The sequence below is a fragment of the Misgurnus anguillicaudatus genome, unplaced genomic scaffold (assembly GCF_027580225.2).
Source record: "Misgurnus anguillicaudatus unplaced genomic scaffold, ASM2758022v2 HiC_scaffold_33, whole genome shotgun sequence".
In the NCBI taxonomy this organism is placed as follows: Eukaryota; Metazoa; Chordata; class Actinopteri; order Cypriniformes; family Cobitidae; genus Misgurnus; species Misgurnus anguillicaudatus.
In genome coordinates, this window is record NW_027395283.1 from 7612193 (window position 1) to 7626533 (window position 14341).

At 37.5% G+C, this 14341-nt stretch overlaps 1 protein-coding gene across 1 annotated transcript in view; it reads right to left on the reverse strand.

Annotated features, from left to right (window-relative positions):
* LOC141363164 (NLR family CARD domain-containing protein 3-like) overlaps positions 1 to 14341 on the reverse strand; it is a 169742-nt gene that overhangs the window by 126203 nt on the left and 29198 nt on the right. The window contains exons 5-6 of the mRNA XM_073865743.1: positions 6185 to 6358; positions 3836 to 4009 (exon numbers count right to left, since the gene is read on the reverse strand). Coding sequence (XP_073721844.1) covers positions 3836 to 4009; positions 6185 to 6358 — 348 coding nt within the window. The remainder of the gene's footprint in view (positions 1 to 3835; positions 4010 to 6184; positions 6359 to 14341) is intronic.

A 14341-nucleotide genomic window follows, 5' to 3' on the forward strand; every position in this document is an offset into this window, starting at 1 on the left:
GATTTTGGTAGATTCTTATTCCAAATGGTTGGAAATTTATCCTATAACAACTTCACAAACTACCATCATGAAAATGAAACTGTGTTTTAGCACACATGGATTGCCTAAAATGATAGTGACCCCCGTTTCAAATCTCGACCTTTCCTTGATGAGACCACCCATGACACAATCTTCAGGAGTCTAACTGAGAGAATTCTGGATGATTGTTCACAGACTGTTCAGGTATTTGATTGTTTTAATATTAATATAATGAAATAAAGTGCTGTGTAAATCAGTTTAATTAAAGTCAGTATTTACTATAGTACAAAGTTTGTGTGTGTCCACTAGGTGGCGCAGTTTGACTCTGTCGTTCAGAAAGCGTCTGACAGATAATCAACAGCGATAGACCAAACCTGAAATGTGAAGTTTAACATTTTATAAAACTTTATGTCACTCTATTAAAACTGTAAATTACGCTAATTTCATCTTTACAGTCATCAGTAGGACTGTAAGTGACATACAACTGATGTCTGCACAATTAATATCAGTAAAGTTTAGATTATTGAATATGTTTATTTCATGTCACAGAGAGAGAGAGATTCAGAGAAAGATGAAAGAGAGACAGTGAATGACTCGATCTGTTTCACACATAAATTCTGACAGCTTGTGTTTACTCTTAGTTTTACATCAACACTAACAGAAATGTTTGACATCAGCAGGGGTAAAATCATCAGTTTATAAATGTATTAAATATTACTTTTGAGTTTGGGTTTGGTCCAGAATGACTCTTTTGATGCAATACAATCAAAGTCCACGAGATGTCGCTGGTGTGCAGACTGTACTGACATGAATGAGTGAAAAATGAAAGCACCATGAGATGTAATGCACATGAGATGAATTGTCCTTAAGAAAATCAAGCATGACTTAACTATAGTTAGCATAGTTTTATGTTTGTTTTATTTGTAGTAGGTCTTTGTTATCAGTGCTCACATCAAAAGTCTTCATCTCTGTTAGTATGGAGGAGGATTAGCATCTAAATGAGCAGCTTTCACATCTGGAAAGACCTCATCAATACTGAAAGAGCAACATCTGCTTTCATCTGTCTTTGTCTATTGCAGTAAGACTTCAATAAAAAATAGTCAAAATTCAAATAGTCAGATTTGAATAAAGTCACAGATCAGATCCTGTACTGAATAATCAACTCATACGGTTAAGAGGAAGATCAGACAGACATCTTTACAGTCTCTGATTATGAGTCCTAAATAAAATTGAAAGAGAAAGTCAATCAGATATGAGATCATCATCAGTGTCAGATGAAGATATAGAAAAACAAACTATTAGTGCTGTCAGTCAGTGATAGAAATTAAATCTTCAACATAATAAACATGTCAACAATCTGTTTATCACATACACATGAGCTACAACAATACAAAAACACATTTCATCTATTTCCTCTGAATATTTGATGTCAATGTAAGAGATGAATGTATTGATATGTATGTAGTATAATATAATGACACACTGACAGTTTTATGAGTTCACACACAAACAGTAAGAAAATGAAGGTGATGCTTTATTTTAAAAGTCCTGGAGGTTGACAGTCGTGTAAATAAAGAGAAACAGCATCAATGTCAAAGCTCGACAGAGAGTTGTGTGAAGTGTCCATCAGATTTTAAGAGTTGACTTTCTCTTCTTTTTTCTAATCTTCATCTCTATCATTTATCATCTGTACTTTGTGTTTATCTGTTGTGTATATATTGTGTTTGTGTTGTTATTTCTGTCTGTATTCTGATGATTTGATAAATAATGCTTAAAACATGAAATAAAACACAAGTTGTTATAAAAAGAGTTTAAGATGAACATCTAGTCAAGTGTGCATAACTATAGGGGCGTCGGCCTATCAAACAAACCCCATTAACAAACATCATATATAATGTGTAAGAAGAGTAAGATCACAGTATTAAATCCTGGAGTGAACAAACTCAACATCACAGTTAGTAAACAGATTCAGACATTGGATTGAATTCTTATTGTGTTGATCTGACAAAGCATCAAGTGTTGTTCATGTACACTTCATATTTTCTGTTTGTTGTGTTTAAAGGATACACAGCCTATAACAGCAGCAGATCAATTTACATTTATTTCTAATATTTATATTCTAGGATTTAAATGACACTGCATGAGTTTACTTTAAACATTTATTTAAATGAGCTCTACTCACATTACTGACTGTAGTTTATAATGTGGATCATCTTTTAGTTCAGAGATCAGCTTCACTCCTGAATCTGTGAGTTTATTAAAGGACAGATCCAGATCTCTCAGGTGTGATGGGTTTGATCTCAGAGCTGAAGTCAGAGCAACACAGCCTTCCTCTGTGATATCACAACTCTTCAACCTGTAGAGAACAGAGACACACAGTTTGTTCACACACAGATTAAATCTACAGTGAGTTTAATTTGTTTCTCTTCCTGTCATCATTTAGTGTTTATGAACATTTTCATTTTAGTTTTATTTATGTGTATTTGTGTTTCACTGAAACACATCAGTGAGATTTTAAAGGAAATTAATTGTTGATTCCTCTAATCACACATTAAAACATTTTCTCTTACATTTCTCTTACTGTGATTTTCAGTAAGAGTTAAAATGTTGTGATGAATGTTAAAGGGATAGTTCGGCCAAAAACGATATTAAACCCATGATTTACTCACCCCCAAGCTGTCCGAGTTGCATATGTCCATCGTTTTTCAGACAAACACATTTGACAAATATTTTAGATCTTTCTGTTGATTAAATGTAATATTACGGGGTCCAGCCATAGTCCACGGCTTCAAGTCCAAAAAAAGTGCGTCTATCCTTCACAAATTAAATCCAAATGGCTCCAGGATGATAAACAAAGGTCTTCTGAGGGTAATCCCTGCGGTGTTGTTGTAGAAATATCCATTTTTATAATTTTATTAACGTAATTAACTACCTTTCGGTAGCGCCGCCATCTTACGCTCATCCGCATTCAGGATGAGCGCTTACGGAGCGTACAGAGGTTTCTCTGCTGCTGCTCTGTCCCCCTGCCCTCCGAATTTGTCATACGTCACTAAGAAAAGTGCGTACACTACGCTAATACTCTCTCCAGAGTCTTAAGATGGCGGCATTACCGGAAGGTAGTTAATTACGTTAATAAAATTTTAAATATGGATATTTCTACAACAACACCGCACGGATTACCCTCAGAAGACCTTTGTTTATCATCCAGGAGCCGTTTGGATTTAATTTGTGAAGGATGGACGCACTTTTTTTGGACTTGAAGGTCGTGGACTATGGCTGCCCCTTACGAAAATTAACCATGGTTTTATTGTGGTAAAAGTGTAGTAACCATGGTTTTTTGGTCAATTGATTACTATGAGCAAAACCATGGTTTTACCACACTAACCATGGTTTAACTATGGTTTTTGAAAACCATGGTTGTCAAAACCATGGTTATTTTGTGGTAACCATGGTTTTACTACAGTAACCATGGTTTTTTGGTCATAACTGTAGTAAAACCATGGTTAATTTTCGTAAGGGTGGACCCCGTAACATTACATTTAATCAACAGAAAAATCTAAAATATTTTCTAAAATATCCGAAAATGTGTTTGTCTGAAAAACGATGGACATATGCAACTCGGACAGCTTGGGGGTGAGTAAATCATGGGTTTAATATCGTTTTTGACGATCGAACTATCCCTTTAAGTGAAACTTTAGTTTTAAAATAAAGAGATTGAATTAAAATCCTATAAATCCATTACAGATGTTATGATCTCTATATAGTCTCACTATAATCTATATGTGATTTCTGTCTGAACATCAGATCACAATCCTACTTCAGTATCTCCAGTTTACAGTCAGGATTCTTCAGTACATCAGAGATCAGCTTCACTCCTGAATCTCTTAGATTATTATAAGACAGATCCAGATGTGTCAGGTGTGATGGGTTTGATCTCAGAGCTGAAGTCAGAGCAACACAACCTTCATCTGTGACATTACAACTCCTCAACCTGTAGAGAACAGAGACACACAGTTTGTTCACACACAGATCAAATCTACAGTAAGTTGAATTTGTTTCTCTTTTGTCATCGTTTAGTGTTTATGGACATTTTCATTTTAGTTTCATTTATGTGTATTTGTGACTTAAAAATTTAGCTTTTTTAAAAACCACGCATAAACATTTTTCTCTCAAAAATTCAAACATGTACATACATGTAGCTCATATAATATTTTAGCCCAGATTGTGCTGAACACAGTGGTATGAGACACTTGCCATTATTATGTTTTAAAGCAACTGAAAAAAGACCAAATGTAAGAGCATGTCAGAACCTCTGAGAGTGTCCCAAAATGGTCGGACCCCAGAGGGTTGATTTGACGGTGCGGTCAGAAATAATCACACACTCATCAGACTGTAAAGCCATGATCGCATCGTCCTCCCCCAAACAAACAAAACAGTTAAGTGGGTGTGTCGTCCTTCGCCATAAAGTGAAAACAAACACACGACTTAGACTGCTTGTGACTCTTCATAGTCATATTTTCCTTTTAAAATCGGAAAGAGAGAAAGTCTGCACTCTATCTTGTTGGAATCTAACTCCTAACAAAGATCTCAAGTGAAGTTCAAAAGGTAAGAGAGAGATTTGAATTTCATTGTAGCACACACACATTCGGTAGTTGGTCTGAAAATAAAAAGACCTGATGACACAGCTGGTGCTCATCTATTTTATAGTCTTGCATCTGGTGCGCTGTGATGTCGTCATCAACCGAGGCTATATACCTCCGGGTCAATTTCATTGACGTGCAGTGATGGGAATAACGGCGTTATAAGTAATTGGCGTTAGTAACTGCGTTATTTTTTTCAGTAACGAGTAATCAAATAAATTACTGTTTCCCCCGTTATAACGCCGTTATCGTTACTGACATTAAAATGCTGCGCGTTACTAAAATTGATCTCACTGAAGTGATTTTCAGCCGCGTATGCTCACTCTCTCTTTTTCTCTTGTGTGTGTGTTGGGAGAAACATAACTAATGCTGATTGGTGTGTCTGTGTGTTAGAGGGCGTGGGAGAACCACATAGCTGATGGTGATTGGCTTAGTTTCCAACGTTAGCCAACCAGAGGCAGAGTTCACAAACAGGCACGCCCACTCGCACAGTCCGACTCCGAGTCTGAGCGAGCGAGCATTGTAAAAGAAGTCTGAGCAACTGAGTCACTTTGTCGCTAGATTTAGCAACTTTCTATCACTTTAGCGACATTATATGACTAATCTAGCTATCTTTTCTGACGTGGTTGGAGACATTTGTAGACTGACATGAAATACGCGTCGTTTTCTCTTCTCAACGAGCAGCGGTGCTGCTGATGACTGTGCCCCATCTCAAAGCACTGACAGGCAGCCCGGTCATCGTGCATCAATCACTCCGAAAACACCGGCGACAGGGCGATGGAAAGTTCAACAAGCTCAAAGGTAGCGATCGCAAACACGAAGTATAAAGCACTACTTTTCCATTTTTGATGTGAAAGGCAAGAATGTTTGTGTAATGTGCAACTTATGCCCAGGAAGAAAAAGTCTCTCCACGTCTGTGGCAAGTAATTCTGATCTAATAAAGCACCTCACATCGTCACATGCTGCCAAAAAAATAGTGATTTCTCTTTAGTATTCATTTTAGTCATTTAACATATTTAATTTGTAAGGGGTATTCAAGTTATTTGAAATATTAGATTTTTTTTAAGTAACGCAATAATTACTTTTCCTGGTAATTAATTACTTTTATAATAATGTAACGCAGTTACTAACTCAGTTACTATTTTTGAGAAGTAATTAGTAACTATAACTAATTACTTTTTTAAAGTAACGTTCCCAACACTGTTGACGTGTTTTCACACTATATTCAGCTGGTCAACAATAAAGACATTTCCCCATAGCGCTTAGCAGCGCAGCATCGAGTAAAGCTTTGGATAGGGAACCGCTGATTCCTCCAATCACACATTAAAACATTTTCTCTTACATTTCTCTCACTGTAAATTTCAGTAAAAGTTAAAGTATTGTGATGAATGTTAAGTGAAACTTTAGTTATTAAATAAAATGATTGAATTTAAATCCTATAAATCCATTACAGATGTTATGATTCCTATATAGTCTCACTATAATCTATATGTGATTTCTGTCTGAGCATCAGATCACAATCTTACTCCAATTTCTTCAGTTTACAGTCAGGATTCTTCAGTACATCAGAGATCAGCTTCACTCCTGAATCTCTTAGATTATTATCAGACAGATTCAGATCTCTCAGGTGTGATGGGTTTGATCTCAGAGCTGACGTCAGAGCAACACAACCTTCATCTGTGATATTACACCAACTCAACCTGTAATAATGTAAATTATAAACACGGTCACAAACATGAACTGAAAACTGTCATTAAAAACAAATAATTAATTTCTTATTGACTCTTTACTCATATAAATATCTTAGTGTAATAACTGTAATCAGAGCATAAGCCTCAAAGAAACGACGATTTCAAACTCCTCATGTAAGGTGGTTTCCCGGACAGGGCTTATTCTACTCCCATACTAAAATGCATGTTCGAGATGCCTTAATTTATAAACACCTTGCCCTGTCACATCTTAAAGGGATAGTTAGGCCAAAAACAATATTAAACCCATGATTTACTCACCCCCAAGCTGCCCGAGTTGCATATGTCGATCGTTTTTCAGAGAAACACATTTTCGGATATTTTAGAAAATATTTTAGATCTTTCAGTTGATTAAATGTAATATTACGGGGTCCACCCATAGTCCACGACCTTCAAGTCCAAAAAAGTGCGTCCATCCTTCACAAATTAAATCCAAACGGCTCCAGGATGATAAACAAAGGTCTTCTGAGGGTAATCCACGTGGTGTTGTTGTAGAAATATCCATATTTAAAACTTTATTAACAAAAATAAATACCTTCCGGTAGCGCCGCCATCTTAGAGTCATGAGAGGATGAGAGCTTACGCAGCGTACAGAGTTTCTCTGCTGCTGCTCTGTCCCCCCGCCCTCCGAATTTGTTATACGTCACTAAGAAAAGTGCATACACTACGCTAATACTCTCTCCTGAGTCTAAGATGGCGGCGCTACCGGAAGGTACTTAATTACGTTAATAAAATTTTAAATATGGATATTTCTACAACAACACAGCACGGATTACCCACAGAAGACCTTTGTTTATCATCCTGGAGCCGTTTGGATTTAATTTGATATATATAATATCTCCCAAGGGTTTTCCCTCCTAGGACTTTTTTTACTTCCTCGGCTAAAAAGCCCGGGTTTTTTTCTCCTAGGGGGTTTTTCACCCCGGGGAGGCAGCCTTTTTGGGCTTAATTTAGCTTCCTCTTCTAGACGTTACTTTAGTAATACGCTCGCTTATAATGTTGAGGCATAGCCGCAGCAAATTTAACTGCTTATGCTATCGTGTATTTTGTTGTGCTATCTGTCATTTTCTGTGCTTTTCACTGCTTCTATTAATGTAAAGCTGCTTTGAAACAATTAACTTTTGTGAAAAGCGCTATATAAATAAAATTTAATTGAATTAAATATTGTTTCAGTGCAGTGCCGCATAGTGGTCAAGTCATTTGAGGCTATATCTCCACATCGCTTTATCGTATTTACACCAAATTTTGTGGGTTTCATCACAAACATGACCTAAGGCAAAATCCATTGTTTCTGCACAGCGCCACCTAGTGGTCTCAAGACTTGAAATTTTTTTTTTCCTTTATCTACTGAAAACTTAGATCTAAAATCATTACAGTCATTCACTTCATTCTGTGCCCATTTTGGCTTGACCCCGGCATCGCTGCTTTGCAGCTATATTTAATATTGAAGCAGATATTCAACATCTACATCACATTTGGGTAGTTATTGATTAATAATAATAAATTTAATTTATAATGCACTTTATATTTAGAAAAATCTCAAAGTGCTACAGGATAATAATAAATAAGAGACAATAAAACAAGAAGGACATAGCGAGTCAGTTAAAAGCTCTATTAAAGATGTGAGTTTTGAGGCCACGTTTAAAAACAACCACAGACTGTGGTGTCCTCAGGTGTATGGACAAGTTTTTCAGCATCAGAGAAATTGAGAATAGGGCGTAGTTTAGCAATATTCCTAAGATGGAAAAAGGAAGTCTTGTATAGATGCTTGATGTGAGATTCAAATGACAGATGGGGGTCCATTTTAACACCAAGGTTAGTAACAGATGTTTGAAGTGGAATGTTTTGTCCAGAGAAAGTGATTCTGTTTATGCCTGATAGTCGCACCTGATGTGGGGTGCCCACTAAGATGGCTTCAGTTTTCGAGCTGTTAAGCTGAAGAAAATTTTGCCTCATCCAAGCCTCTATCTCCTCCAGGCAGGTTGTCAGAGTGGATGTTTTTGATGTTGTGGCAGCAGTGGGGGATGTTTGATTTGTCCTGATGTATAATTGGGTATCATCGGCATAACAGTGGAAGGAAATGCCATGTCGGTTTATGATATGACCAAGGGGGAGTATGTAAAGAATAAACAGGATGGGGCTGAGCACAGAGCCTTGGGGGACGCCACAGGTGACATTGTGGGGCAGAGTTTTCGCCTTTCCCAGGGCGACATACTCTGTTCTCGCTGTGAGGTATGAAGAGAACCACTCAAGGGCAGAGTCAGAGACACCGATCACAGAGTTTAGGCGGTAGAGGAGCATGTTGTGGTCTACAGTGTCAAATGCTGCAGTCAAGTCCAGAAGTACAAGAATAGTCATCCGCAGCCATCAGCAGGTCATTTGTGACTCTGACTAGTGCTGTCTCTGTACTGTGGCCGGCACGAAAGCCAGACTGAAATTTTTCAAAGAGGTGGTTTTGTTTTAGATGATTTAGAAGCTGTGCAGCAACTACTTTTTCCATCACCTTGGAGAGAAATGGAATGTTGGAAATGGGCCTGTAGTTGCTAAATACTTCTGGGTCTAGGTTTGGTTTTTTGAGAAAGGGCCTGATGACAGCAATTTTCAGTGTTGAAGGAACATGGCCAGTCAGAAGGGAATGGTTTATGACTCTTGTGATCAGTGGACTTATAGCAAGAGGGTTTAAGTTTAGAAGTGTTGTGGGGAGGGGGTCCAGGGAACAGGTGGATGGCTTCATCTCTTTAATAATGACCTCAACCTCTTGCGGAGAGATGTCCAGAAAACAGCTTAGTTTTTGAGAAATCACAGGCTGTGGTTCGACAAGCGGGACAGGCAGTATGGGGAAACTTGATAGCTGGAAGCGGATTGAATCTACTTTGTTCGTGAAAAAGTTGATGAATTTGTTGCATCTCTCTTATGTTTCTACTGAGTGAATTTGTGTTTGCGGTTTAAGAATGTCATGTACGGTGGAGAAAAGTTTCTTGGAGTTGCCAGGGTTGCTATTTATAATGTTGGAAAAAAACTGGAAACGTGCATGTCTCAAGGAGCTTGCATAGGACCTTAGATGTTCTCTGTATGCCTGTAAATGTACAGTGAGTCCTGAGGCTCTATGGCGACATTCCAAGACACGTCCAGCTGTTTTCATTAGTCGGAGTTCATCCGTATACCAGGGGGCTGAGCATACGAAGCTGACACTTTTAGTTTTGACTGGAGCATGGAAATCTAAGAGATTTCTTAGAGATTGGTTGTAGAAGTCGACCAGTTCAGTAACTGAGGAGAGACCAGTATAAGACAGGTGTTTGAGGTCAGTGGTCAAAATATCCAGGTTAATCTTTTTTAGGTCTCTATAGCAGATTGTTCGCTTAGTCTTGGTGAGTGGCAGAGGGATTGACAGTTCCATGGTGATGGCCTTATGATCTGACACACCCAGATCATAAACCTGGAGGATACTAATGGGGGCAGAGTTTGACATGACCAGATCCAGTGTGTGCCCCATAGAGTGTGTGGGAACATCGACGTGTTGTTGGAGGTTAAGGTAATCCAATAGTTGCAAAAACTCAGCTGCAAGGTAGGAGGAGGGGTTGTCAACATGAATATTAAAATCACCAAGTATAATAATATTGGTAGAGGTGGTGCACAGTGTTGTGAACAGATCATATATCTCTGAAATGAAAGCTGGGTTTGATTTGGGAGGCCGGTATATCAGGAGTATCGTCATGGGGAAAGGGGGTTTACACTTAAATGCAAGACATTTGCATGAGGTTAATGTAGGCGGAAGGAGGAGGGGAGACAGCTCCAAGTTTTGTCGGTGTATGATAGCAAAACCACCACCACGGCCAGAGTTGCGGGCTCTCTCCAGGTAGCTGTAACCGGGGGGGCAGGCTTCATTGAGCGCTGAGTAAACCCCTGGCTGGTGCCATGTTTCTGTCAGGCACATAAGGGCTAATTCTTTTTCCATGATGTGGTCTTGTATAAAGGAAGCTTTATTTGTGAGAGATTGTGTATTTAAAAGTTTCATTTTAAGTGTTAACCCTCTGGGGTCTAAGGGGTTTTTAGGGCCCTGGGGAAGTTTTGACATGCACTGACATTTCTGCTTTTTTCAGTTGCTTAAAAACATATTAATGGCAAAAGTCTCATAACACTGCGTTCTGCACAAACTGGGCTACAATATCATATAATCAACATGTATGTACATGTTTGTATTTTTGAGAGAAAAATGTTTATGCGTGGTTTTTGAAAAAGCAAAAATTTTAAGTCACTGATATAAGTCCACAAAACTAATTCTAAACATGTTTTCCCAAGACTTTCCAAAACAGGATCTAGTAGTCTAGAGTTTTTTCTTCAAAATGATGTGAAAATCATTCGGCCTACTCAATAACATAAAGCAAGATATTGATTTACAATTTCTAAGACACTTTTGCTTGGGAAAGGCTCTATGCGTGTAGGCGGGAAAGCTCCTGAATAATCAGTGATTGACAGCTGAGAGACAAAAGGGTTGCAAATGAGCCACATAATGAGCCTTGTGGGGATGTTCAACAGGAATGTAACATTCTCTGTAGTAAAACCATGATATGGTTTACTTTTATGGTTTACGTTTACTGATATGGTTTACCAATGATATGGTTTACTTTTCAATTTAAATGTAAATACACACTCATTTTATATATATATATATATATATATATATATATATATATATATATAGGCCTATATATATATAGATAGATAGATAGATAGATAGATAGATAGATAGATAGATAGATAGATAGCTAGATAGATATAGATATTATATTAATTTCACAAGTATAAGTTACCTTTTAAAAACCATAGTAGCCTAATCATGGTAAAGTGAACACAGGGTTTGTGTGGAGCAAAAAGCTCAAAAGAACAACTGCCTATCGTTGTTTGGACTCTTAGTTGTGTTTTTGTAATCATTATATCATTATAGTAGAAACACAACAAGGGACAAGCATGATAAACTTGCACTATAAACTTGCTCAATGTTTGTTTACAGCCGCCGCCATTACCTCACGTGTTGCTCATGAAAGCAGTAACTTATGTGTGCACATGCGAGTGATCCTGTGTTTAATAAACGTGCTGTGCGGAGATATATGCTTAGACGCAACTAAATAAGGATTGTACTGTTTGCAGTCGCGTATTTTATAAGAATACCAAAAACCGCGTCGATTTCCTGACTCGCGTGTTTGTGTATGCGTTTCCCATCGCGTGAACTGTTTGACGGAAGACAAAGAAAACACTCGCGTCTGGAGATAGTGACACACATACGCAAGTAAATAAGGATTGTACTGTTTGAAATCGCGTATTTTATAAGAATACCAAAAACCGCGTCGCGTTTCTTGACTCGTGTGTTTGTTTATGTGTGTTCCCCTCGCGTGAAATGTTTGACGGAAGAACAATGAAAACACTCGCGTCTGGAGATACTGACACACATACGCAAGTAAATAAGGATTTAGATGTCATGTTTTGGTGCAATCGGATGAAACAACAAGGAATGGAGAGACTGGGTTGTGGACTGGATTGCGTATCCATTGACTGCAGGAGGCACAAGTTATGCATATGGATGTCTCTGCTCATTCACTTCAATGGCGCGGGGGCGTGACGATCTCTTCTCATTACAGATAATCAGGTAACATTAGAAAGACGGTCCCTCTCCTACTTCTCATACAGTTTACACCGAATGACAATATATGTTTTCGATTTCACTTACATCATTTAAAAGCTGACATTCCAAGCATTATGTAGACATTTATCCTTTGTTTATATAACATGTATTCGTGAAGTTACAGTTAATTTTCTGACGCGTTTCTGAAATGACTTCACTGAGGGAGAGAGAACAAAACGCGCATCATGTTTATTTTCTTAATTTTGCGAAAAGCACAACATTCTGTTTTTATTGGGAGTGGACAGAAAAAAAACTAGACACTTTAAAGTTTAAATGATGTATAAATCATATCTGTATGTCCAAAATCAGCAGAGTTATCTAAGTCTCTTTACGGAGTGATTAAAAAATAAAGAGTTGGCGGCGCCCGCGCCGCAGCCGACCCCAGAGTGTTAATGCTGTAGTCGATCTTTGTAGGGGCCGTAATACACTTGTATCCACTCCACGTTTTACAATCTGCTTAGAGTTGAGAGATCTCTCAATGTTTCCCGTGCCGCTCAGGTGAGCAAGCGGAGATCTCGCGGTGCTTCCCGTGTTGTTAGCGCAGAGAGCAACACTGCTCTGATGACGTGGCAGACGTGCGACAGTGGTCCAGAAAGATGGAATACATGAGGCAAGAGGATCCGGCTGGTGGTAAACAAACATTCGTCGAAAACTTCTGTGGATGTAGCGTCCGCTAGTTCACTTGCTTTGGTCCGGACCAAATATTTTTATTTATTTTTATTTTTGGTGCGGTTCGCATTCACACTGCCCTTTTTGCTAGTGAACCAAAATTTGTGACAAAACCACATGTGTATTAAGGTCATTCATTCATTGGACAGAAATTATCAGGTGGGGAAAAGCAGGAAGAACAAAATAATGGAGATAATTCATAATGCAATATTTGTTCTGTTACTGATTTGGTGTTATCAGCAGGTAAACCAAAATACCGACACTATATTGAGAAGCACACAATTTAATGTCATCTAAACGATATTATATTATTATATATTATATATATTTTGCAAAGAAAGCATATACAGCGTGTTCTGACGGTTGCGCTGTGCAGAAGATGTGTCAGGTATAAAGTTATCAGGCTTTTGCGCCGCACAGATAGAGAGATGCGCTGTATACGTGGCTTTCATTATTCATACAAATATAGCTATTCAGATTGTTCAAACATAATTATTTCAGTCCCTCCAGGATTTGGCAATTTATTTTTGTGATTTTTGCGATCAACATAATAATTTTGTGGCAGTAATTTCCAGATATTTGCCCAAAAATATATATTTTTTTCTCCAATTAAGATACCAATGCTTGTATAATATTACATTAGAAGTTCTCACGTAATTAAATAATTAAGTAAACAGTCAGTGACAGAGAAACAAAATTAAATACAACCTCAAGATACAGATACACTGTTTGTTTGTTTTTATTAAACTAGACAGCTGTCATACAGTGGTTTGCCAAGATGATTTAAGGAAAATGTTATTAAAATAATTAACCACTTCAGCCGCATAAATATTTGATAAATGTTTGATATCAGGCTTGTGCACAATTCAGAATTGAATTGAGAATGACTCCTAAATTCCAATTCAATTCTTGAATTTGAATTGAATTTGAATTGATGTCAAAAACAGGATCTAGAATTACAATTCGAATTTGAATTAAAGGAAGCAGAATTGCAATTCAATAGAAATTCAAAGAAATTCATATACATATTATACAGTAAGTGAAGTGTTAAAAATGAAGCTTTCAGTATATGTCAGATGTGATTGCATTACATATTCTATAAATTATATTAGTTTGAACTACTTGTACAGATTACATTAACAGGAAATGTTTTCCCCCAGCAATTAATGTTAAAAACTCTAGTCACATAACAAATAATTAAGTTAGATTTTTTTGTAATTGTAATTTTGTGGAACACGATGGAACATGACTTCATTCCCCAGAATGCTTTACTTAAACCAAGTATTTGGAATGGTTGCCAAACAATTTTCCAAAGTAACTTTCCTAACACTGAATGTATGTGAGATTCTTTCTGTTGTGTGACTGTGGAATTTATTTGAATTGCCATGAATTAAATTCCACTTCCTGTCATTACAATTCCAATTCCAATTCAACTTCCTGTAGGGCGGAGTCAATTCAATTCAAATTCCAATTCATGAATTGAATGGAGGCCAATTCTGAAATTCTGAATTGTGCACAAGCCTGTTTGATATTAATGAGAACATATGAATCAATCCTTATCGCCAACACTGAGAGAAGTGCGTTGC